General features: G+C 34.9%; 1 protein-coding gene across 1 annotated transcript in view; it reads right to left on the bottom strand.

Annotated features, from left to right (window-relative positions):
* The window catches only part of LRPPRC (leucine rich pentatricopeptide repeat containing), a gene marked incomplete at both ends in the record, with an annotated part of 92912 nt that overhangs the window by 20566 nt on the left and 45601 nt on the right, over window positions 1–26745 (bottom strand). Inside the window, 6 exons of the mRNA XM_081998503.1 lie at window positions 1730–1817; window positions 1931–2073; window positions 5419–5509; window positions 5776–5844; window positions 17941–18047; window positions 18690–18814. Coding sequence (XP_081854629.1) covers window positions 1730–1817; window positions 1931–2073; window positions 5419–5509; window positions 5776–5844; window positions 17941–18047; window positions 18690–18814 — 623 coding nt within the window. The remainder of the gene's footprint in view (window positions 1–1729; window positions 1818–1930; window positions 2074–5418; window positions 5510–5775; window positions 5845–17940; window positions 18048–18689; window positions 18815–26745) is intronic.

Here is a 26745-nt window from a genome sequence, read left to right as displayed (position 1 = left end):
CTTTCTGCTTATGAAAGCCTGTTTACACTTTGTTTTTTAAAGCCAAAACATCCTTATGTTTAGAGACTCCTACAAAAGCTCTGCTGTCTTCAGATTGAACCAGGATTTCACCCTGTTTTTGAATATTGCTTTCCACTGGTTGCGTACAGAAATGGAACTTGCCACCTCCTCTCAAATACTGCACCTTTAAATAAAAGAATATGCAGGGATAATTTACTGATAAATTCAGTATCAATTGTCATCATAGACTGTTAGCAGTTATGTTTTGCATTTTTGTTTTAAACTAGTCTCCCTGCAAGGTCCAAGGCATGTTTAGTTTCCTCCTACTCTCTACTTGATCATTTATGATCTCAAAGGCACAGGACATGTTTCTAGGAATAACGTTACAAAATGGATTCACTAGATTTTGCCTGGTTTTCAGTGAAAAACATTTCTGCATTTCTCCTATTTCCTTTTGATTCCCCAAATTTACCAGAATGAAGAATTTCCAGAAAACATTTAAGTTAATGTCTGCTACACACGATTATTTAATTCATATACATAACACGAGACTGCACTCCCTACATAAAGAATATTCAGACTTCACTTTATCTAATTGGTGCTCCTGTGACTGAATAACTATAGGGTCATTTCTCTAAGAACAGAAGTTAACTGTGTGAATGACTGACAGATTCTTCTTTTAAAACCTCAAACCTTAAAAATCTGTGCGTTGAACCTGTAAAATATAGTGATAACACCCAAAACCTTCCTCATACAGGAAAATTAATTTTTTTTAAAGCTATTTAATTCTATTTTCTAATCTGCTTTCAAATGAGATACCTAGTTATTTGACATAGTGGTCTTTCATGTATTTCTTTGGGGGAGGACCAAAGTTTGCAAATTCCACAGAGAAACATGGATGACACTTTAATCTTAGTTGTAAAGAAGCTAAAGACACTGCGCAAAACATTGAATCCTCCCTTCAAATAGAAATAAAGCCTTGTAACATCAACAAATAGAAAACTAACAGATAAAAACCCAGATATGAAGAGAGCAATGATTATCTCCACAACATAGTCCTGTCTCATTTAATCTAATCAAATTTCTTTGCCAAGTCTACAGCTTAAATAAGGTGCCTGAAGTACACTTGGGAACGGTATCTGATCTTATTATTAAGACTTCAACAGCAGGGGCAAATACAAAAATCTCTGAACAACTTATTAAAAGAAGTAATTGCTGTCTCACGAACATGAGCCAGCTATTGCAGTTGATATTAAACTTTCTTCTCAACTATATTTCTCATGTCTCACACCATAAAACTTGTGACCAAAAAGCTAGATTTTCTGGGAACCATAAAATTGGTATTTTTAGCATCAATCTGTACATAAATTTAGTTTCTGTTTTTTAATGGATACATTTGGAAGTCTAGAACATGATGTTAACCCAACAGTACAAAGTGAACTACCAACCAGTAATATTTTGGTAATTTTAAAATTGGCAACTTGACTGTAGACTGGCTTTCAAGCATACATTTCGAAAGTCAGCATTTCAAATGACATTTCAATATTTTAGCATATCCCTATCATACCAGCTTCTGAAGCAGAACACTGGCAGGTAACATTATCATGTACCTTTCCTAACATACTAGCAAACCAACAAAAAGCAGCAGCAAGCATCTGTTGCTCTGTAGTTAATCAAAATCTTAAAATTAATGCTGATAGGGTAAAAAAAACAGTGGTTTTCAGTTTACCTTTTGCATTGCTATTCTTGCAAAGCATCCTTATTTTTCTTTCTACCACATTAGAAGCACTTAAACTTCTGGTGTCTTCATGTCCAACCTTTAAAACAAACAAACCTATTCAAGTTACTGTAATGCTATCTGTTAACATTTTTCAATGGAAAGAAATACATTCAAAAGTATTGTTAGCTAGGAAAGTTAAACTCCAGTTACCTTAGGTACCTCAAATGGAACAACCTGACCATTTTTCTCAAGTATATCAGCCAGTAAGGTTAGTGTTTTCTCACGAGGAACAACATTTTCGTCTTGAATTTTAGTCCAAACAGCTTCAGCCTTTCTCCAGTCACTGTTGTTCTCTGAAACAAGATTCAAATCTTCAGATGAAAGCATGTTTAAAGTATACATACATTATCTAAAGTGATTCAAAAAAAGCGTCTTTGGAAAGTAATTAATCATGTACATCTGCTTCATATGATCATCAACTTTAAAACTTCTAAACTACTTTATAACACACAGAGGACACCAGAAGATGCAAATGCCAAAACAACAAACAAAAAATCCAAACAGAATCATATGAATTTTCAAATGAATGTGAAATCAACTCAAACATATTGCAGAAGTGTTCCTCCTAGCTCATGAGTTATAATATTGTTGACTGTTAGTTGTAGAAACAACTACAAAAACTTCTAAATTACAAAACATTAACATTCTACAGTACCACTTCTAAGTCCTATTCTGAAATTCTTGAAATGAAATCCTCTGGGTATGTTGCTGCCAAGTTAGAGCATCTATAGCCCAGAATTTTACCACTTTCAAGTCAAAGAAGCGTTCTAGTCCTTCAGGCTCTCATTTTGCTAAGAAAAAACAACTTAATAAATTGCTTAATGAATTCACAAAATAATTCAACTGCTTTCAACAAGAATACCAATTTATATATGTACCACTGTGCAAAACCGCAAACAAACATAAAGCTGGACTTTGTAAAAGAAAACAGTTAATTACTATTTAACTACACAGAGCAGGTGGTTTCCTGTGTCTCCTATCATAAGTCACCAGAACACCACTGAGTTCTGGTTGTAGGTCCTATTCACAACTACCTAACCTAAGCCCAACATCTCCTAGCTGTCATCTGTTCATTCCATGGCTTAATTCAGAATCCCAGAAATGAAGAGATGCAAGACAACAAGTTGGATGATGGAATAAATTATGCACACAGCATCTCAGACTGTAACAGCAGCTCTTCAGCTATTCCTCCACTCTTCTGTTAAGGAACTTCAGCTGTTCTGTAGCTCAGGCTACACCGGACTAGGTCATAACACAAGGAAAAGCTGGAGCAGCCATGTGGAAGCAGCATGACACACTTGCATATTCCCTAGAATCATTATAAAGTTGGTGTTTCAAAGCAGCATATACTGCTTTGCAAAAAATACTGCAATGAAACACTACAGTGCAATGCTATCTTCTTTCCAGGAGCAGCATGGGTTTAGGAAAACACATGGGTACGTAACTGGGCTGGTTCAAGATCCAAGCTCACTTTCAACAAGGTTCTGGCATCACTTCAGCATTTTAGAACATGCAGCAAACTTGGTGACTACCCTAATTCAAATAAAATGATTGGTTTTAAGGATTAAATACTGCATATAATGTTTTAAACCAGATTATTATGGCAGTTAACAGAGCAGGACAGAGAACATCTTAACACTTTTTCATATGTTTGTCCCTGTGTTTGACACTTGTGAGCCCACATCTAGAGTATTGTGTGCAGCTTTGGGCTCCACAACTATAAAAAGAGATGCTGGGAAGTGGAGCAAATTCAGACATGGGGCCAGAAAAGACAAAGTAAGAGAGGAAGTGAGAGAAGATGAGTTTTGCGCAGCCTGGAGAAAAGCAGGCTGACAGGGGATATAATTGCTGTCTTCAATTACCTAACTGACAGTTACAGAGAAGAGCGAGTCAGTCTCTCCTTGGAAATGCACAGCAAAGGACAAAAGGTGAGGGTTAAAAGTTGCAGCAATGGAGTATCTGAAGATGATCAAACCCAGGAACAGGTTGCCCATGGCGGCTGTTTTATTTCCACCTTTGGAGGCACTCAACACTTTACCAGACAAGGCCGTGATCTGATCTAACTTTGAAGCTGTCCCAACTCTGGGGAAGGGGTAGGCCTCTCCTAAGGTTCTCTCCAGTATAAATTATTCTGTGATTCTAGAAAACTGAATGCATTGTTTTCAACATTTTTTTATCACAGTTTGGACTAGATAGTAGGTTCTTTTTTTAAATGCTTAAAATAGATCTGAAGTTACAGCTTAGGTGCACAATAACAACTCTCTACTGTATTTGTGCATGGGGCAGCTTTGATAGGTAATCTAAATTGGTTGAAAGCAGGAATATGCATAGTTTTTGTCTTTTATGGTGACAGAAACCCACAAATGTTTTCCACTTCTTTGAATAGATGGAATTGGTTTTGTCCTTTGAAAGAAGACTGAAGATTTTTGCATGACAGAATTTGATAAATTCTATCTTCTTACATTCTCTTCCTAGCAGGCACACTGTCAGACTTAGTCACTGCCAGAGGTCAACAAGATGAGTGGAGAAATAGAAAGGCTCCCTGTTGAGACGAGGTTGCTTTTCAAGCCTGCTTGATTCTTGATAGTGAACCAGCATGTGCAAAGCCAAAATCGGGCAATGCTACAGTTCGGTTTTGAGGCTTTCTGAGGCTGTTAAAGAAATGAAAATCAACACAGTTCTCAAGGAGTTTCTGGTCATTTTTTTTTGTGGAAGTACTCATCTCTTCTGCTTGTGGCAAGTACAATGGGGAAGAAGCCTCTTTCATTACCATATGAAAAGAAAAAAAAGGGCTTTGAATACTATTTTATTTAGCATTAAAACATTGCTAGTTCCAATTAACCAAAAATATACACGGGGAACAGTCTAAAATTACTTCAAACTCAAACACAAGTTTTCCCATGACCAAATATATCAAACTGCTGTAAGGGCTCATTAATATACATACATATTACTGAAGTACACAGCAATCCGTGTAAGGCTTTTTTTTATGTCCCAATTTACTATTTAGTGCTCTTAACACAAAATGTTTTTTCAAGAATTTAAACCAACTAGAACTAAAGTTTCCAAAATTTTTATTATGTATAATACACTGAAAAACAAAACCAGCACAGACCAAAAAATATAAAAAAGAGGAAACGAAAAACACTATACATACATCCCACACTAAGTCTGTAGCACAGAAGTGAACTTTCAATTAATTGAAAACTGTTCCATTCCTATACATGATGCAAAAGTTAGGTTGTGGTTGGTGAAGAATTGGTAGATTTTAAAATAAAACACACTTTCAGAACCAGATGCAATTACAAGAGAGTCCAGATCTTTATCAGTTATGAACACATAACAAATGAGCAGTTTTTTATTTAAGCATATTAAAAAGCAAAACACAGTAAACTTTCAAATTAGGACACAAGACAATAGCATGGATTGGAAGACTTGTACTATGCAAGTTCTACATAAATCTTGAGGTCTGCAGGTAAAAAAATCTGTACTCTCTCCCCCCTGCAAGATACCTCAGAAATGGCATCCAGGCTTATTGCATATGAGGATAACACTCGTCTCCAATTCAGGGTTATTTCCTGACTCCAACAACAAAAGAAAACAGATTACAACATGAAAAAGATCACAAGCTCACTTACCACACAGCTGGAGCAGGTAGTAGTACATCTCATCTCTATCACATTCAAATAGATTTTGAGTTAATTCTACAAAGTGTTCCAAAGTCTCCATCTTTAAAAATAAAGAAGAAAGAATATAGTTATACCTCAGTCAAACAATTAATATATGTGCACTTACATGCTGTGTGCATTCAGAAATATTAAAAATAATATTTCTGCTTAAGTATACACTAGCGTTTACACAGAGCATTAAGTTCACCTCATCAGCCTGTCACACATCCTTTCACAAACATAAAAATCAAGGAATGAAATATTTCAAAACTATTTTTCTTGGAATATAATGACAGTTACATAGAAGACATCATATGAGCCACATACCTGATTATTTGATATACACTTTTTTGCAAACCACCGCAACCTTCCAGAGTGTGCTCTCAAGCCAGGAGTCTGTAAAATATTTCCACAAGAAGAAACACATTACTCCACATGGAACATTCTAAGGAAAGGTAAACATAACACATGTACTCATGATAAAAGCTCATAGTTTTTGTTTGTTTTTTGAAACCTGAATGAGGCTACAAGCTCACAAATAATCAAGTTAGGTTGCATTTATGAGACACCTAAAAATTGCAGTAATTGTATTCAAGACATTTTCCTTTTTGGCAAAAACACTGCCAAGAGATTTGATTTCAGATACACTTCAGATAAACTGAAAAGTTAAATAATTTCTATCACCACAGTAACAGAGTATTGTTGCTATATTACCCATGGTAATAATTTGTGTTACTCATGGTAAAGAATAACACCAAATATTTCCAAGCTGTCTTCACAAGGAAATGTGTTTGTATTCAACATCACTGCAATGTCTTAGCAACTAGAAAACCATGCCTCTCAACCACAACACCACCATTCAGTACCCCTTCTCTGCTAATATTAGCCATTTTCTTACAACTATTAATACCTAAGAACAATAGTGTTATTAGATATTGACTTCTCTTGCTCAGTTAAAAACCCAGGAATTTACAGAGCAGTAACTGTTACAACTGTAACATGCTGCCGATGCAGATGCCAAGTATACTAACTGTAAGGCAACTCCTGTCCAAGAACAGAGAAGTGTGTGTACACAGAGTAACTGATGCATAGTAGTTACTATGCTATTGTTATTTCTGTTCTTAATTTTCCCAACTTTGATGAGCCTTTGCTTATTCATTCCTTTGCTGTTTTGAGCAGACAACAGCTACAGAATACATATTCTCAAAAAGGTTTCAATCCTTGGAAAGTCCATCTGGTATAGAACTACCACATTGTGTCTGCTCAGCACCACAGACCCTAGTCAAAATATCTGTTCCTCCACTTAAATAAATTCTTAAATAAACACAGAAAAACTCAAAGTTCTTAAAGAAACATGTTATGGGGCATGCCAATACTTATGTCTGACATACCTAAAAAAGTGATACAAAAAAAACTTGTGTGCAAAGCATCCATAATTTTCACCTCTTACCCTTCCCTCCCACAGAGTACTTGAATTTACTTTTGTTATACTCTCTTACAGTACAAGGATCATTTACAGAGAGGATTCTGCTTTCATTTCAGGTGTCCAGATCTACATCAATATAGTTCAAAGTGATTCCGAGGAAATGCCTGTTCATTCCTACAGAGAAATACATGTTTTGACTCTTGAAGGCTTTTAGCTTTTATAATAAGTCTCTGTTTAAACGTGAAGTCCAACTTCCAAACTTTAAACACCACTTCGCATGAAAGAGGCAGTTCTAATTAAAAGCTGTGAGAAATATTGTGTCTCAGTTCCAAAACAGTGGAAACAATTACCATTGAAAAAGTTAGTTAACCTTCTGTCTTTTTAACAGATAATTTCCTTTTCCTGTATTCTCTAAGAGAAGAATTATTACCATTGCATCCTTCTGAAATAATTCAGCATACACCAGAAAACCAGCATGTTAAACTTAAACAAAACTGTTAAAATTTGTTATAGGAAACTGTGTTCTGCAGAGTAAGTGTTAGGCCATATAATCCTACCAATCATCCAAACAATTTTAAGCAATCATTGTAAGATTTTTTTAAAAATAAGACCTTAAGCCCACAGTTCTCCAACATGGAGCATCTTCTTTAGGTATTTAACTGTACTATAAAAATAGTCTGAACCCAAAAGATTACAGAAAAATGGCAGCTTCTCGAGTATTCAAAAGTGGCATATATTAACAGAGTTTTGCTTTCCAGGTACTTGCTTTTTTTCCAATTAGTTATTCTCCCCCTCACCCCCCCGTTATGTTTATAGGTACCCACTCAGTGCTTTTTTAAGAGCTACCACGCAGTTTCACACAAAATATGCTGAAAACTAAGTCAAGAATTAACATCTTACACAACAGGCTCTTGAAAATGAAAGAGAAGAAAGTATGTTGCCTGCATTTGTAGCTAATCCTCTTTAGGACATGGTAAAATTCAAATGTTGAATTCACTTACAACTTCCAATATCATTGCTGATCCAAATGCCAATGAACTCAACAGCTCCAAAGCTACAAACTTTTTATAGTAAATCCGTTCCTGTTCAGAAATGATTGATGTGTCTGTCACTACAAGGACAGCTGAGTTATACAACAGATATCCCTGTTTCATTTTGAAATTGAGAAGTGTTTTCACATACTGCAGGTCTCAATCATCAAAAGAGCATCTAGGTCAGATTAACTAAATCTCCAGGGCTTGCCTGATAGTCCATATTTGTAGCTTATCCCTTACCATCTTAGGGAATTTTTAACATTGCATTTAGCAGGAAGCAGACTTTCTACAATAGCGCAGACTAAAACACAGAATAAAAAAATGCAGCGAATAAAAACAATTTAAGTAAAAACCTGTTACTCTAATTACTTTTCCAAATTTCCATTTACTATTTTGATCTTGCTTGTTTCAATGGATTAAAAAAAAAAAAATATTACTGAGTCTTAGTGTTTTGGGGTGGTTTTTCTGTTTGGTTGGTTGTTTTTAAAAAAAATTTTAAAACATTCACTGCTTTCAAGAATGAAACAACAATTGAGAGTCTCAAGCAATTCATAGAGTATGTAAACTAAACATGGGAGGTTTTCTGGCTTTTACATTCTCTTGGAATATGAAACAGTTGTACTGTACCAAACCAAATGTTCATCTAGCTTGTTGTCCTCTCCCTAACAATGCCTATAGGAGAATATAAAATGATAGAAAACCCAGCAAATACGTCCCCCTTAGTGCTCTTTCACACTCCAACTACTTGAAGTTCAGTGGGTCACACTGTTTCTAGTAAGTGATTTCTCTTCCATGAGGTTGTCTGGTTGCCACTGGAACCCCATAATATTTATCATTCATAAGATCTTTTGGCAAAGGGGTGCCTCAACTACCTTCTGCAGAAAAAAAGCAAAATACTACAACTTTTTGTTTGTTTTCAGCCTAGCTTCTACTAGCTTCACTTGAAGCCCCCAGATTTGGCAATGCACAATTGCTTTCTCTTTATCCTCTCCATTTCATATTAATTTCATGAGTGGTTTATAATTGCCACTGTTTCTTCTTCAGACTAAGCTGAACTCACCTACTTAGTCATATCTCCTATAGAAACAATTCCGTACTTTTTGATCACATTTGTTACTATCTGAGGCTCAACATACAACCCACAACCCTACACTAATTTACTCACTGATTCTATACCTTCACACACAGGAAGTAATACTAACCAGAAGGGGAAAATCTATGCTGCATCTTGACAAGAACTCTTGCCAGCAGCACTTTAAAACCATGAGAATGCAACAATCCTAACACACTGAAAGCATTTGATTTGTTCTCCTTCCTAGAACCAGTCACTTCAGACAGGTGATTGAAGGGGTCCAATCACCAGAAAAATCTCTTCTGTACTAACATGTTTATTTTGAGCTAATTTCTACCTATTACAGCTGAAAGAAAACAGATTGTCTGGGAAAACACTGACCTGTCAGAGAGGAATCTATTCAATGTTTTTCCAGATTTTTAGACAATGATAGAAATATTCAATTTTTGTTTACATTAGTGTTCTGTAACGGTTACAGCTAATAGACCAATACTATCTTTTTTTACTTTTAAAAAAAACTTCTTTTAAAAGAAGTTAAGTAGTTTAGAGAAGACATATGGAAAATATTTATTTGCTTTTCTCTACTTGCCTAGAGCAACCTTTTTCTCTTTAAACACAAAACTTACTTAGAGAGAAAAAAAACATGAAAACCAACATACAGACCCGAAACCCTGTGGTATTTTTCAAAAAGAGGACTTCCATGAAAGTAAGCATTGAGAACGTCCCAAAACAGAACCACTTTTGCTATAGCTTGCTTAGGATGCGTAACTATTTAAAAGCCAGCAGAAATACATTCCCTCTGGCATATACATGACATGAGATGCGTTACTCTCTTGTTTTAACCTTCGAACACTACACTTCCATGAACTGTGCATTGGTTGGCAAAATAATTGTTGCATATTTTGGAAAACTTATTCTAGCCTTTCACAGTATAAGTTCACCGTGAACACCACACCAATTCTAACCATTCAAGTTTAATTCTGCCCGCCTTGAGTACTTCTAAATCTTTACATTTTCTTCGCAATGTTCAATCTTTTCCTAGGGCAACAGTTCTACTATAATCACTAATCCAAAAATATTGTAAAGAAACAGCCAAATTTTATAAATGCCATCCATGGTGCACTTTCTGATGGTATTTTTTGGACGGGTAGATCCATTCATTCCTCTCTTTGCAGCTGAAAAAGCCAGTAATAATATGAGACAGCTAATGCTGCTAAAGTAAGAAGAACATTTCATGATGAGTTACATCAACAGCCATACCAGACTTATGTTACCAGTATCAAAACCAGTTACTGAGACTTAGATGCCAAAGCAATGTCTTGCAAGAAAACGCATTACTTCTCCAAACAGACAGCCTTGAACAGACAGCTATAAGAACCGATGCATGTCATTTCTAACAGCACACTCCACCATAAGCATCAGTGAAAGCAGAACATTTGATGGGAGGTTCTTAATTTAAAGACAGATTTTTCCCTGATTCCACAAAAATGTCTATGAAAATCTCACAAATTCCATGCAGCTTCAATGAAGCCTGGGATATTTTTGCATGGCATCTTACTTGAACAAAGGTTTTCTACAACATAAACACCATATGCTATGCTTGAATCTTCCCCTATGTTAAAACTCTTGGCAGAATTCCTCACTTCTACAAAGTAGCAGGTGTACTGCTTAATCAGAAAGTTACAAGAATATGCAGATACAAAATTTTTGTACCTTACATATCTAAGTCTAATTGATAGATGAGATGGTTAAAATCATCTACACTTCTGTTATATTTTTGCCTCTTATTAAATACTCCTTCACCTTCAAATAGCAAAGCACTAGTTTTAAAAAAATACTGATTAAAATATTTACTTTCTTTTCTGAAAATAATTTAAAATCTGTGTTCATCATATGTACAAAACAAGTATACCACTTTGTGGTATTTCTTACATTATAACCTTTAGAACATAATGTAACTGAAGTACCACAGCAGGATACAGAGAACACTGTTGATTACTGGCTCTGAACATAATTTCTACACAATAGTCCAAAAGTTTATAAAAAATGCAGCTTTAAAGACTGAGGGATCTACAAATAAACTGGGCATCAAAAAGCATCTTTCCTGTTGCAAGCATATCAACTTCCTAATGAAACACATCACTTCTCTCTAGCTCAGCTTTTCTTTAAGTCATTGTACTACCAGGATAACACTGGAGCTACATGTGTATATGGCAGGCAATTGAGATAATACATTTTCTACAAGTTCATTTTCCACCTTGAAAGAAGTTTAGCTCTTCTGGATTTCAAAAATTGTTTCTTTGGTGATGACAGAAAGATACCCCCATTCACTTTGTTCTTTCTAAATTAAAAAAACCTTGCTAACTGCTCAGAACTAAGAAAATTAGTTCTAAAAAAGCTAACTGGGAAATTTTGTACTGTTGGGTTTTTTGGGTTGGTTTTTTTTTTTCCCCCCTGAAGTATGTATTTGCCTCAATGCTTCTGTCAGTAATGTAGTTCACTGACTTTGCCAACACAATTAGTATCTGTTGAGTAAATACTATGATTTTATTTATTTCACTTGAAATCGGAATATATGCTGCTTTATGTTAGGTAGACATTGAGAAAAATGTAAGGAAACTTGATTATTTTCCAAAAATACCAAAATAAAAATAGGAAAGAGCTTTAAAACTTTAGCATTACTCATGACAACTAAGACCGATGTTATCTTTAAGTACTACTGGAATATCCTACATCTACCAGTAAGACTTCCAAGAGAAATTATGCAGTAAAGTATTACTATAAAAAAATCATTAGACAATAAGAGAACTTCAAAACAATAATCATGCTGGATGATATGGTGATATCAAAAACATGCAAAAACCTGGCTCAAAACAAAATCCTCAAGGATGTTCTAGACTCAGAACAAAAAATTGCTCTTTGCATTGCAATGTGGTTTTATGTTGTATGATGAATGAAAAAAGCATTATAAAACTCAATAGTATATTTCCTCTAACACAAAGTCCCTAGAACAAAGAAAGGATACCATGATCCCACATTCCAAACACATTACCCTCTCCCTTTCTGCAAGGGATTTGTTCAGTAGTCATCTCTTTTACCAAGTTTACTTATTTTCAACATACTCATTTGCTTTCTTTTAAGAAAGCAGTATTTAACATCTAAATAATGTGTACTGAAATAGTAAGCACCCATTGTTTTTATTAACCCACATACACACATGGACACAAAATCCAACTTCACTAATAGCTGTATCAGAGTCCAGTTTCATAAGAAGAAGTAATGCTTTTATTAGACTAATAGGACTCAATAGTAAGAAAAAAAATTAATCTTTTGTAATTATAGGGCTTGCATGCCTACAAGCTCTTCATCCTTCCCCCTCCCTCTCAGTTGTGTACAGTTACTCTGATAAAAGCTATTACACCCCCTACAAACTACTCCTCAATCTCAGACCACCGTTATCTAATACAATTTGCATTCAACATTCACAAACATCTAAATTTTCTTCTTATCACCTCCACTCTCTTCTTAACAGGACCAAAAACAAGTTTTTGTGAGTAAATTCAGACACTAGATACAATAATGATTAAGGTACATATTAAAAAAAACAACCCTAAATCCTGCTGTCACAAATCAAGAAAGCATCTTCTCCCAATAGTTCATCTGCATCATAAATTCAGCAAGACTCAATTTTATGCTGCAGGCTCTTATCTTAAAAAAGCAATCTGGATGAAAGAAGGTTGTAATCCCTCAATATCAAGTAGAAATATTCTCATTGTTTTTATGGTAGATTAAATCTAATGGCAACTGGTATCTTGTGGTCTGCTGACAGTGGATGTCACAATTCTTTCCTTAAATCTATTTACCTCCTGAATTAACTTGACATCTGTTGATAGATATATTCTTGTACACTAAACTCACCCAAAACTGTTCTTTTGTCAGGTCTCAAATTTCAGCAGAAAATGCCTTTTGTTGCATTTATTCACATTGGAACACAGTTCATTAAAATTTCACAACCATTTGTCCCCCAATTCTTCACATAAATATCCTGAGATTTGTGAAATACGGTATATTTAACTGTTAAATTTAAATGATATATTTAGTATGAGAGAAGATGAGGAAAGTACCACACTTAATCAAAATCTGCTTAAAAGAATTTTGAAACCATGCACTATGCATTGCCATTTTCAAGGAGGTTCTTCTTGTGGTACCAAACTTGTACAGGTTCGTCTTCTACTAAAAAAACATGCCATACAGTTCTGAGATGTTTCCCTATATCCCAAATAGAGTAATCCTCTCTTAGCCTTCATTTTCAGTAAAACTACAAAGAGAGCAGAAACAAGAGCTTTTACTCTTTCATTGAGAGAACAATTTTAATTTAGTAACTGGTGTGATTTGATCTGGAAAGACTTCAATAAGTATGCGTTAAACAACAAAAAACACTTGAACATCTCTATCCCCTACTTCCCATCAGAGGAATCCATAAGCTCATAACTAAAAATGCCAGTGACTTCATACCCTTTTTTTATGTGGTGCTTGTTTTGGTTTTCTTACACTATTTTGCTGTCCAATTAAATGTAGTTTTAAGGTGTAATGATTTTATCACTACAGTGCATAAATGGATTTAACACCAGTTTAAAACCTTGCATACTTTAGCCGTAGGTGTAAAGTGCTCATTTCTACTTCATGAAAACATGGTTTAGACTTTTTCTAAGCAGATTTATAGAAGGGCTTGCCTGAACCTCTGCTGCAGGACTGTTACAGTACTTAACGATATGTAAGTCCTGTAACTCTAGCAGAAAGAGCCAAGCATGGACATGGGCTTAATTACACACAGTTTCAGAGAGTATTTTGATAATTGCATTCAGCATGAATAGTAAATGAAGGGAAAGGGCAAGTTTGGAAATAGTCAATCATCATGCAGGTAAAACAGCTGCAAGTATGAGAACTCAGTGCAAAATTCAGAGATGACCAAATAATTAAAACTGGACTAAAATGACAGACAACAACTATATTCTAACTACTTCAGGTAGTGAAATCTTTATACCTCCATGCAGCATGCAAACAAAATAACAGAATAACTGGTGAATAGGGAAGGAAGTAGATTCCTCCAAGGTGGTATAACATCCTCTTTTTTCATTCCCACTCTCCTGCATGACCTTCACATTCGTCCAGCTCTCAACCATCAGCTCTATCAGGTTAATAAAGTGTCAGTAAACAACTGAGTAGACCTAATAGAATCCCAACCGTCCAGTTCTGGCAACAGGTAAGAAGCTGTGGATTGGAAGGTTTTGGGGAACTAGGCTCTAGAAAATTCTCTTACCATTTATATACCAGACTTAAAAGAATACTAGGCCAAGCAACTCTTCTAGACTCTCTGATCTACTACCTGGAGCTCTGGAGCAACACATATGAAGAATTACATAAGGTATCTCTCCAGGAGAAAATCTGATTAGTATTTTCTAAGTAAGACAACATTTTAGAAGACAGGTACAGAAAATATTTTTCTAGAAGGTACATCTTCCCTAATCCTATTTATTGAAAATTCATATCCCTTTCTTTTAGCCTACATTAGTTTTCATGTAGTTTAATTTAGTTAAATAAAAATGTATTGATTTAATTTTCTTTCTTTTTCCTTTTTTGTGAAAAACAAACTTGAAGGAAAAAAGGCAATTAAACAGCCTTTTCAAGTAAGGGGAAAATCCCAAGTAACTAGAGCTAGATTTAATGACACAGAAGTCATGCTGTGCCACTCCGAGGGAAAGCAAGCTAGTATGTGACCTTATGATAAGGGGCAAGGAGATGTGCCAACCTTGTTTTGACATGATAACCTTTGAAGGATTTATCAGTTGAGGTGCAATTAAGAACTGAAGACTAAATCATGCTTTGATGTACTACAGCAGCTAATGGCAGGACTTGTTCCCACTGGAAAGCAAAAGAGCATCTACCAGCATAACTTCAAGAGCTCAGGAATCTCCAGGCACAGCTAGAATAAAATAGACGTCTACTTTACAGAGCAGCCAAGGCTACCTCATTTGGAGGTACTCTCCAAGAGGGGCTTTCTCCTCTAGTTACCTGCCACAGAACCAATGAGAACAGACTTTCAAAAGCTTAGAAAGGCAGTCTAGCAACATTGCAAACTGTTACCTTATCAACCAAACTTAGCTGCATTTCACCCCCCCAGTCTTCTCAATCACAGCTTCTCTTACACTTAGCAACCTTTCAGGAGAGACTCATAGCACCGAACTACCACATACTTCAGTTTACTCATTTTGGTATCCATCAGGTGCATTCTTTGCCTCGTCTCCTTTCTATTCAGCTTTTGTTGCCTTTTATACTATCATTTCCTGCTTAGTCTTGCTGTCCCTCCAGCAAGCAGATGAGCCCCAGAGCTTTGAGCTGTCTTGCTATGACAATATCCCACAAAACAAGCCTATATAGATATAGATATATGCATGCACCACACATTTGTGACTGGATAATGTACATACATAACTCTGACCTAATTTTTATAATCTCACTCAGATCTTAGCCTTCTTCCTTTCCCAGTGTTGTGACTCAGTTGTATTTTACCAAAGACTGAGAGTTATTTTCTTATTCCTGGGGCTTTGCGTTGCAAGTTTTTCAAAGCAGCAGTTGTCACTAAGTTTCACATAAGCTTCTAGTGTACATCTGATTTAGAAGAGCAGCAAAAGCAAGCAGAGGCAGTGTTCTCCAATGAGTAACACCCCATTTAAGTGACCATATCCTCCATGGTCTTCATTTCCTCAGCTCCTAAGGACACTTATTTCCAACTTCATTGCTACCCTTTTAGATACTCCGTATTAACTCCGTAGATGCTTTTAAAACAAATGATACCACTAAAATCAATTGACCACCATAATCAGCAGTACGTGATAAAAGTACGTGGTGAAAGGTAATCTAGATGCTGTTGCATATTAGACATAAAAATACAAAGTGGCACCAATCAATCACCTTTACTGAATATTACTTCACAAGAAAGGAAAATAGAAAAACAATCTGAGATGACCAACAAGAGAAGTAATTTAGCCACAAAAACCACTGGACTAGAGAAACGATACACACACACCTTGTCCTCCATCTTCCACATTATATTCATTAAGGCTTTGACTTCCCAACGAAAAAGAAAAAGCAAATAGTAACTTGTTCATGGTTTAAAATAATAACAGCTACTTTCTTCAGCAAAATACCAATTTTAAGATTTCCCCCATTGGGGCCAATTTCTCACAATTTCTTGCGGGGAAAAAGTCTTTGAAAATACTTAACATATTGTTACATAATAAAAGCATACTTAAAATACAACACACCACATAGTAATTATTTTGTGCCACTTTATCCACTGGTAAAATACATGCATACTATTCCTAGCTAAATTCCTATACTCCTAAAAATTGCGGAATTTAAAACCTTTTTTCTCAACAGCCTAGACAAAGCTGTAATTCATACTTTATCATAGCTAGGTAAGAGCAAGGAAGCCTACTCTAAAGAGCATAAAAAGCCAGGAAAACTTCCATTTAGTCACCAGGTATAAGGTATTCAGATTCATGCCTAAGTATCTGTTTGTTGTTACTAATAATTTATAATCAATCACCAAATACTGAATATTTGCAGAGATAATATGGCACCTATTAAGAAAATGACGAAAGTTTCAAAGCCCTAACAATTTGATGATTTGCTTACTATCCTATTCATGATTGCTGAACTGAAGCCACCAATATAAGTTTTGAGAAATTAAATGCCAGTATCAAAGAAACAGCTGCTAAATCACACCAAGTACCAGTTTTATTTATTTAGCTTTAATTTTGCTTCCAATTCCCAGAGTCCATCCTTTTACCTCCTCTAAGCTTAAATCACTATAAAAGAACTCAACTCCTCAGTGTTGTCTTCTGTCAGATACTGATATTTCTGTTCTTCTATATTATAAGACTTGGAGCTCCAAAAAACCCTCTGAGAACAAAAATATCAACGCTTCATCATTGTGCTTAGCCATTTCCACACACCTTGCAGCAGGACAATATTGTTCCACCACAGACAAACAAGCAGATCTTAAGATTTTTTTAAAGGCAAGAGTACTATAAGATAATTCAACTAGGGATAACTGGTATTTCAAATATCCTAGGAGGAATCAGGAAAAAAGCATACTTTGTCTTAGGAAGGAAAAAAGCCCCCAAAAAATAGGTTACAGAGTTGCGTATGTATATAACACAAAAATCATGAGGACAAAGCATTACTTATTCTGCAAGATGCTTTCTCCCACACATTAACTGGAAAACTTATGCAGCATTTCGAAAACATACAACTGTGTTAAGAAGAAAAATAATCACAATCTGGACAGACTCTGCAGCTGCCCCTTTGACTTATCAATTTCAGTAAGCACAATTTCAATCAAGTCTAGATAAAATATACTAATCCTAAATAGACCAAGTTTGTCACCTACCACTTCCTATAAGCTGCTTACTATCCTGAAAAAGAGAGAGAGAAGAAATGCTAAATTAAATGCCAAACAGTAGCAGACAGTGCTTGTTTGGCTGATTAACTTGTAGACAAGCATTACAAATAAATCTAAGCATGGTCTGCAGCAAATTAAATTCCAGTGCTTTTAAGAACAAAGAATTCCTTCGGAAAGAGGATTAGCAACTTTACACCCAGGAATGCCAGTTTAATTTAATTGTTCCACAATCCGATATTTAATATGCAAATATAATTTTGATATATAACAGCGAATTTGAAAAAGTGAAGAAACAATTTCAATATACAAGACTGTCTCTCTTCTGAACTGTAATTACACAAAATAAAGCTGGTCGAGGTTTTTTTTTAATTATTGGGATTGAATTCTATTAACATGAATCAGAACAAGTCTAATTAAAGGTTAAAAACTTTAAATGTTTCTAATTAAGAGTCTAAATAGCTGCATGATTAGAGTACTATAGTTAAAATCCCACCTCAATGACTTTCCTGGCCTCTTTGTATTTTCCTGTTTGCAAGAAGGCAAAGAAGAGATCATAAAGAGCCATCATGTCACCATATTCTCTGCTTATAAAATCTGAAACTAAAGAGAGAATGAAACTCATTAATTTGCTAAATATATTGAAGCATTTTAATATCTACATCAGATATTAATACTAATATTTTCCAAGCATCACAAAACTCTAAGAATAAGCTATTGGGAAATAAATTTTGAAATATACAGAATGATTACAACATATTACACAATTTCTTGTAGCTTTGCAGTTGAGCATATTTAAAATGGTTTTGTTTATCTGCACTGTATTTTGAATTACATTCAACAAAACAGACTATACATTGGCATTCTCTACTTGTAGTGAGTGAAGACATACTATTTCTTAACTGCACAACTATTTTAAAAACAGATGTGTTGTTTTACTATTGTGTTGTGTTACTACTAAGTTATTTCTTAGTAGTATTATACATAGCTAGAATAAGCATTAGCACTAATCTTTAAGAGCTTGATGCTGTATTATCCAAACATTAGGATTCTTCTACATTTAAAATTAATATCAATTTTCAATCTGAAAAACATAGACATCATTTAAGTGCTTTAAAGTTACACATATAAACACAAACCATTTTTTTTCTTCTTGATTGAAAGAAATGATAGACAAATCATGGAAGAAAAGCCTCCAGAAAATACTCCATATAACCAGACAGCATCTGACTGCATGCAACTAACCCTTTTGCAGAAGATCGGCATCTCCTTTTTCTATCAGTCTACAGTAGATGTTATGAAGCTGAAGAATTTTACCATACTTCTTATAACAGTTGATTAAAGCTTCCAGAGCTGCAGGCATGTCATCCCTTGTGGAATGAAACAAAACAAGAATAAAAACAATCAAACCTTCCAAGCAGGAGCAGTGTGTGCTGAACCCACTTTAGTCTTGAAAATTTCAAGGAAAATTCATTCAGCAGTTTATAATCCAAGAGTGTATTTCCCGCCCCGCAACATGCTACAGTTATTTTTAAATAACAGCTAAAGTTCTCCTACAAACAAATACCATATATGCTTGACACTGACAGAAATGAAAACAGAACTACAGATTTATGCTTAAACCTCGTGGCTGTATGATTTTGATTGCATGACCACCATTCACTACAAATTAACCAAAGGTGTGAATATTCTTCATCATTGGATGCACTTAATTTTTGAAGTAAAATTCTTAAGTTCTGCTATGTACTATTGGGACAAAACCCCAACTGCACGGAAATTTCAGTTTGTATAGAAGAGTTCCATTTTCCTTGTTAACAATATTACATTATTTTACATTATATTAATATTACATTACCTCCAAATGTCTCTGTTTAGACATTTTCAATTTTTAAGCTCTTGAAAATTTTTCCACAGCATTTTTATTGCAGTATGGATCTCCAGAGGTACCTAAGTTAAAACACAGCTCTTTCCATTGCTTTATAATTGTTTTACACCTTAACAGACTGGCTATAAATCATCGATCAGTTTCCATTTTGTCACAAGAGCAGGACTACTGTTATTCCATTCTATGTAACGGTCAGAATCCAATGCAAAAATCTTATTTTTATTGCAGAAAACACGCAATTAATTCAACAATATATTAAGGCACCAAAATGTATTTTATGCTGGCCTATCCATGTCACATAGAGCCATGGCACCAGTAAATTAGTGCGTAAGATGCTGACTTCCTTAAATGCATTTATTCACAAATGCCTTTGAGTGGTACCAGTCCCTTCCAACCCAAACTAGTCTATCATTCTAAGTATGGTATTTCCATTGTTATCTCAGCCCTTCACTGACTTTTCTTCCCCCTGTGTATACCATATTAACGCCTTCGGAAGTCTACATAGTTAAAATGCAAAACTGAAAAGCCATAAAAACAATCAGATCTGGAACTGAAAATAACAACAAATAAAAATTAACATTCTACACTGTGCAACCAACAGAACTAAATCATCTGCTGCAGACCTTTTCTCAAAGGATTACAACCCAACCTAAAAAAACCCCAAAACCAACAGAGGACAACCACTGAAACACTTGTAAAACAATATGTGAAGTTATTCTTTGAAGGGGAAGGTTTAAACTCAAGTTGAAACAAATCAAGATGACACACACAAAATGTATTAAGTAGCCAGACTGTCAATAAGACTGCATTTTAGATTTCAAAAGGCTTATCAAATAAAGGATGGTGGAAGTAGGTAAAGGAAAAAATGAACAAAAATCCCCACTGAACAGCAGCAGCTGAAGGCCATAATAAAACTGACTTGATATAATGATTTTTGCATTCCTCAAGCAGCTTCATTATTGATCAACTAAACTGTAACAAATTAAGATATTACTGTTAAAACAAGCCAAATTCAGGTGTCTTCTCCTTACACTGCATTTCTTTTGCAGCACAAATTTTGCTTTTTCAACGAATGAACTATCTAGATTGTTACATACTATCTTCATCTAGGCTAATATTTTAAAAATTTTAAGAGCAAAACACAGAAGAATAATGAATTTTTTTCAGTAATAGTGGTGTTCTGAAAACAAACCTAAGATGATGGATTTCTACCTTATCCCGCTTACCGAGCCCTGTTTACAGTGCATCTTCTGGCACCCCATGGAGTCATTTGAATTTTTGTCATTTGGGGTGAAGACTAAATTACAGGTTAATTTCAAAACTGCAAGTAGATGTTGCAGGCTAGATTACTGTCATAAAAGAGAAATACTATGGTAGTTACCATAGACAGATATAAAGCTTAATATAATCAGTATTTTTCTCCTACTTCAGATGCAAGTTCAGTTAACATCTAAAAAAACAGTTTTACAGAAAACTACTCAATTTCTAAGGAGGCAAAACAACATTTATACATTTAAATTAAAGTTTTCAGTGATAAATCTAGCTTTTCAGATTGATGCTCAAACAGCCATAGTATTGTCTCAGCTGTATTCCTAAAGGATTAAAGTCACTGTTTTTAGGTCAAAGCTATCAATACAGGAATGAGTAATTGGAATGTCATTTAAACAGGAACATTAAGCATTTCCTAGTCTCTAAAAGTATACTTCTGATGGCATTAATACTGTATACATAGAGAAAAAAGTTAGCAAAGAGCTGAGATAAAATACAAATATTGTGCTTGTTTCTGGTACTTACTGCTCAAAGGCACCCGAATAAGTCTTCATTTAAGGAGGTCAGTATCTTACACACTAATTTACTAGACATTTGTTTTGAAATTATTGAAATCTGATATATTTGTCCTGTTGCATTCAAGCAACCAACCAGTCATCCACAGTTTACTAGAGAACAGCATTTATAAACCAGATAAAATTTGGAACCAGCTATAAAACATTAGAACGTATAAAAGTTCAGCCTCTACAAAGAAATCGTTTGTACTACTACAACAAAGAAGAGCACATCAAGCTCATGCTTGTACTTGAGTTAATATGATTTATTCAACAACGTCCAGCATTTCTTAATCGTCACAAACTGCAATTAATTCCAAGTAAGTACCAGCAACTACTTTTGTAAGCAGTTTTTACAATCCCGTTACAAAAGCCCAATGGAAATTAGGAACTTACTGTAGGCTTCAAATTTCAAGTATAGGTAACATTTTAATTTGTTTCTTGTTATGACTCACTAACTTAAAAAAGGGACTGCACAAAAAAGATTTTCCACATTTTAAGAAAATGCTATTTAGACATAAGGATTTTAAACATGGCCATACATTTGAAAATATTTGGCAGTCTTTCTCTATGACCGTATGCATGTCAAACACCCTTTTATTTTCCCAAAGGATACTTACTCAACTACTACTGTAAAAGCCTGGTCCAAAATTACTATCTAATTAATACAGATCTATTCAAAAAAGAAATAAAGCCCATACACTCATAGCCATGTTGGAAAAATCTGTTTTCTGGTGTCAGTCTGGACAAAATAGCATTTAAAATGTGAACACAGATGATCCATGCTTCATTTTGAGTTGGCCAGATAGTACAGCTTTAAGTCACTCACAAATATTATCTGTTCAGGGCTAATACCTTTGCCACTTAAAGATTAGGTGTATTTTTCCCCCTTGTTGAAACTTGTTCTTTTAAAAAAGAAGCTATACTATTATTTTTGAATGGCAGAAGGAGCCTCAGTCATCAATGTATTACGCTTGGCCCTTATGTAATCCCAGAATAGTCCTACTTTGGCATTATTTTTCAACTAAATTGAAGCTGGGGTTAAGATATCCTAAGTTTTTGGATTCATTTGTTTTCTGTTCAGGATGCCTGTGAAGTCCACTTTGGGCATAATCTTACAAAATATTTGTGTGGGTAATTTTACTCATGCAAAGCTATTTGAAGGGACAAAATTACTCAGATGTCTGAGTGTTTGCAGAACACGCTCTGTAACAGGACTGGCTATAATGTGCATGGATGTAACATCCCCCTTGAATTTCAACAAGCCACTCCCCTCTTGCTTCAAGAACGTAGTACTAAATCTAACCCTTTTACTTGTAATAAACAACTTTAGCAACCAGAGAGTCTGCCTGATAAAAATAAGACCCCAAATATTGATTTTAATTGGAATGAAGTGCTGCAACATTATGCATAAAGCTTTAGTGAAGTGGCAATTTACCTAAGGGGTTTACTGATTGAAAAGCTCTCAAACCTGAAATCACTAGAGAGGTAGAAAGAAAAAAAGGACTCTGGGGTGGGGGTGGAGGGTAGACTGGTAAAACAAATCCGTCTCTGCAAATCTGAAGCAGATGTTAGTGTAGAGGGAAGTCAATTCAGCAAGGTACAATCAGCTTACAAAAATTATTCTGTGAAAAGAGAACAGGCTCCTGAAAGAGCTAAATGTTTTTCTGTTCATTTGCTATACTAAGGAATCTTCAAGGAGACTGGTGTTGCAATTACAACTAATCCTCCCCAAAAAATTAACTGTGTTGAAGGCTTTGTAATTTCCCTAGGTACAATTTAGCTGTCACTTACTTTAAAATTTACTCAAACATGCGTTCCGAACAGCACTAACTTCACATGTCAAGTGCTTTCCAGCCAATTGAGTCTAAACTGGAAGTCGGTGTTAAACAACTGAATGATTAGACAAGATAGCTCATTTCCCTGCTCTTTTGTTCAGAATAAAATGCCACATTTACATTATCAGACTCAACAGGATTTTCTGACAGAGGGAGAAAAAACCCTAGTGAACACTGTCCGTACGAAGCACATGAAGCCTGTCATTTACCAATCATCCTTCAAAAAGCAATAGCCATGAATGTAACTTAATTACGACCCAATGATCCTTGATGAAAAATCATCTTATCACTGTCCTGTCCCCATAGGGCAAATTAGACACTTTTGTCCTTTGGCACTGACGATGCTAAATTCCTAATTGCAATAATGGAGTAAGAGAGCCAAACATCCCTAATTTCATTGCAACACGTAAAGAGTTTTACTACAAATATTTGAAATAAAGCTGCTAAAAATTAGGAAAAAAAACCTCTCCCCACTAGAGATATTCTTTTCCCACTGAAAATACCACCTAATTTAAAAAGATGCCTATTTTTTAAGTAAATTTCGAAGTCAATTAACTTGTATGCACTACAGAATCATTTCAAATAAAGTCACAGTTGAATTTAACTGTGAAAACAACAGAAGAAAAATTGTCAAGGTACTGGATTCATGCTGTATCTACTACATAAGAAACTAAACAAAATGGGTTTATATAAGATTAATCACAAAGCAGCACACAATGTTTTACTGGACAATGCTGTATTAAAATACACTGACCATTTTTAAAGAACACAATTCAGCTATAGTCTTTTGATCATTTAAAATACAGATATTAACTGCTTGCATTCACTGACTTAAAAACCACAAAATATTTTATTCATACAGTCCGTAACATAATGTTTTCATAGTTTACCTGCAAATTTTATTCCTTCTGCTTAGGAGCAATTCTGATATGGGGAATTAGTAAATTTCAAACCTGAAGATACTATTTGTCTTCTCTCAGAGGTGTTATTATTCAAGGAGAGCAAAAACAAAGTTATGTTGATGAAAAGACAGGAGCCACATCAAGTTTTTAAGACGTGTATTCCTATTTTTGGTTGTACGCAAGTTGGCTTGAGCAACATTTTAGGAAGAAAAAAAATTATCAGTAGTTACTGTAGCTGTTAATTCATCATCCTGTAAATAGGTATTCTCAAAGTACCATACAGCACAGGAGCAGGTTAGCTTCACAAACCTCTTCAGTTTTGTAAAACGGCTCATATTCAAATAGGTTTCCCTGACAGTTGGTAGAGAAGGTAAAACCCAAAACTACACTCCTTAAAATCACTAAGAGATTTTATATGGTGTAGGTAACACAACTGTCTCCAATTATTATCAGTTGAAAGAACCAGTTCAATAGTAAAATATGCTTTAAGAACAAGTGCAAGCTCTTCACATCCTTGCAGCTTTTAGAAACTAAGATTTTTGTCATACTGTCCAAGGCAGCTTTATCACCTTGGATGACAGATCAAGATTCCACATGTGGACTGCCTCAATTTTTAACGTGATTTTACCACCTTGAGAAACTGTTCAGAGTTTTAAATAGTAATCATACAATTAAAAGGAGGGGGCTGGTTCCCCTTGAATTTACTCAGGGTGAAAAACTAGGTATGAGTTGTCTCTCTAGTTACATCTCTAGCTACATCAGTTAAATATTTCTCAAAATATTGAGAGCAAAATGCCCAATCTACTAGAATATTAGACTTCGTTAGCTTTTGTCGAGTTGTACTGCTCATTATTAACAACTTTTTTCTTTTCCATGCTCTGCTGCAAATTGTCATTTCTAATATGCAATAGGACTTAACAAGAATTTCAGAATATTCAGGACTGGGTACAGAGAAAAGCGGTAGATGAAAACATTTTACACCTACAGTTGTTGAAATATTCAAAAGGAAATCACAGATTCCTTTATAAGCAATTAAAAAGTTGGAAATAAATTAACAACACAAAACACTTCCACAACCACTGCTGTGGAACATTAAAAAACATTCCAGAGCTAATTTCAGAGGCACACTGGCAACCTGCAGCTAAATGACAGCATTTCAGCATGATACTTGAGCTCTAGGATGGCAAATAGTAAGCACTACTGCTGCAATGAACGACTAACACTTATTTCAGTGACCCATAAGTTTAAAAAACTCATCTCCAAGACAGGAGAAAAAACACAACAACAAAAAAGGTGAAATTAAGTTACTTCTCCCAAGCAAGTTATGTGGAAAAAGCTTCACCCTTCTGTTCTGACATTGGAGAGGAAGCAAGTCTCTCCACCAATAAGGTGGCAAAAAACCATAGGAAATGAGCTTACTTTGTATTGTATTTATATATATATGAAATGTATTAAGAGTTATACAGATAGATGAATACAAATGATTTGTAGCCATACAGTTCCACAGTATGAAATTACTTTCTCCTTTAAAAACGCAGTCTGAGTCCCCTTATTAAAAAAAAAAATAAAACAAAAAAAACGCCAAAAAAACTTTAGACGGTTTTACCGAACACAATCCAAACTGAAGTCACACTTTACTGTCCCCCTTTGCACCCACACGTGATCATGTCTTTATTTACAACACTATATACTTCTGAATTGCAAAGAACCCAAGTAGCACCATGTACAGCTTGCATGTCAACATACATAAAGCAATTATGTAAAATGCAGCTGCTCTTACTGCACACTGCAAAGCATATCAGATATTTTTCCAACACGTTAGTTACATATGATTGCAGTTAAATTACTTTCACAAACATCTGCTTTGTCTTGTGATGTAACCAAGGCAGTGTTACTAACTGAAAAGATGTACATTATATTCTTAAATGTTGACCACTACGTATTAGAAGAGAATGTACATGCATCTACCAAGAGTTACATCTTTTTGGCAAGAATTTTGACAAGACTTAAAAGAACTAAAAAACCTCTACACGTTAAGAGAAACATTAATATGTATCTTTGCGGCTGACTTACACGGTACTATGAAAAATTCACTTATAAGTATTATATTTAAGCCAAAAGCATTCCCTATACATGAACCGAACTGCAAGAAATTGAACACACTAGCTGCAAGAGATTAAAATCCAGCAACTAAATAAATCACATAAGAAAAAAAAAATGAAAGGATTGTGCATATGGTAAAGGAAGTGAAAAGGGAGTCTTGCAGCAATTTTAGTAAAAAATTGTTATGTAGTTCATGTGTACATTAGCTCAAACACCCTACACCTCATAACAGAAATTTATGCAAAAACATGACACATGGAACTACAGATATTTCCTGCCAGAACTAAGTATGATCTTCCTTTTCTAACAAAGGGAATTAAAAGTACATGTGAGAAAAAGAAAAAACACAATGGACAAATCAGACAGTACTTTCTTAGAATTTTAAATTCAGTAACACAGAAGTCTATTGGCAATAACATCAAGTTATCTCAATTATGTGAACTAAAAATATTTCGGTGTTCAACAACCACCCTTCAACTCACCTGAGATATATTGGGTGGCACAGCAAAATAACGCTGTTTTGATGGGAAAACATACACTACTTAACCACAAGAGCTGAGAATATACCTATTATGCTCTTGTCAAACAGACTTGAGAACCAACTAATTCACAAGCATATTCCAATATATAGACATTTCATGTCTGATGTGTCCACAAAACACAGCTGTTGTTCCCAAAGACCATGACGTGATGTATAACTGATGAAAACAGACTCATCTAACTTAAGAAATTCATTCATGACTATTCCTA

Source organism: Phaethon aethereus (assembly GCF_964289735.1).
Source record: "Phaethon aethereus genome assembly, chromosome: 3".
Lineage (NCBI taxonomy): Eukaryota > Metazoa > Chordata > Aves > Phaethontiformes > Phaethontidae > Phaethon > Phaethon aethereus.
The sequence above is the reverse complement of the archived record's forward strand: the minus strand, read 5'-3'. Positions and strand labels throughout refer to the sequence as shown.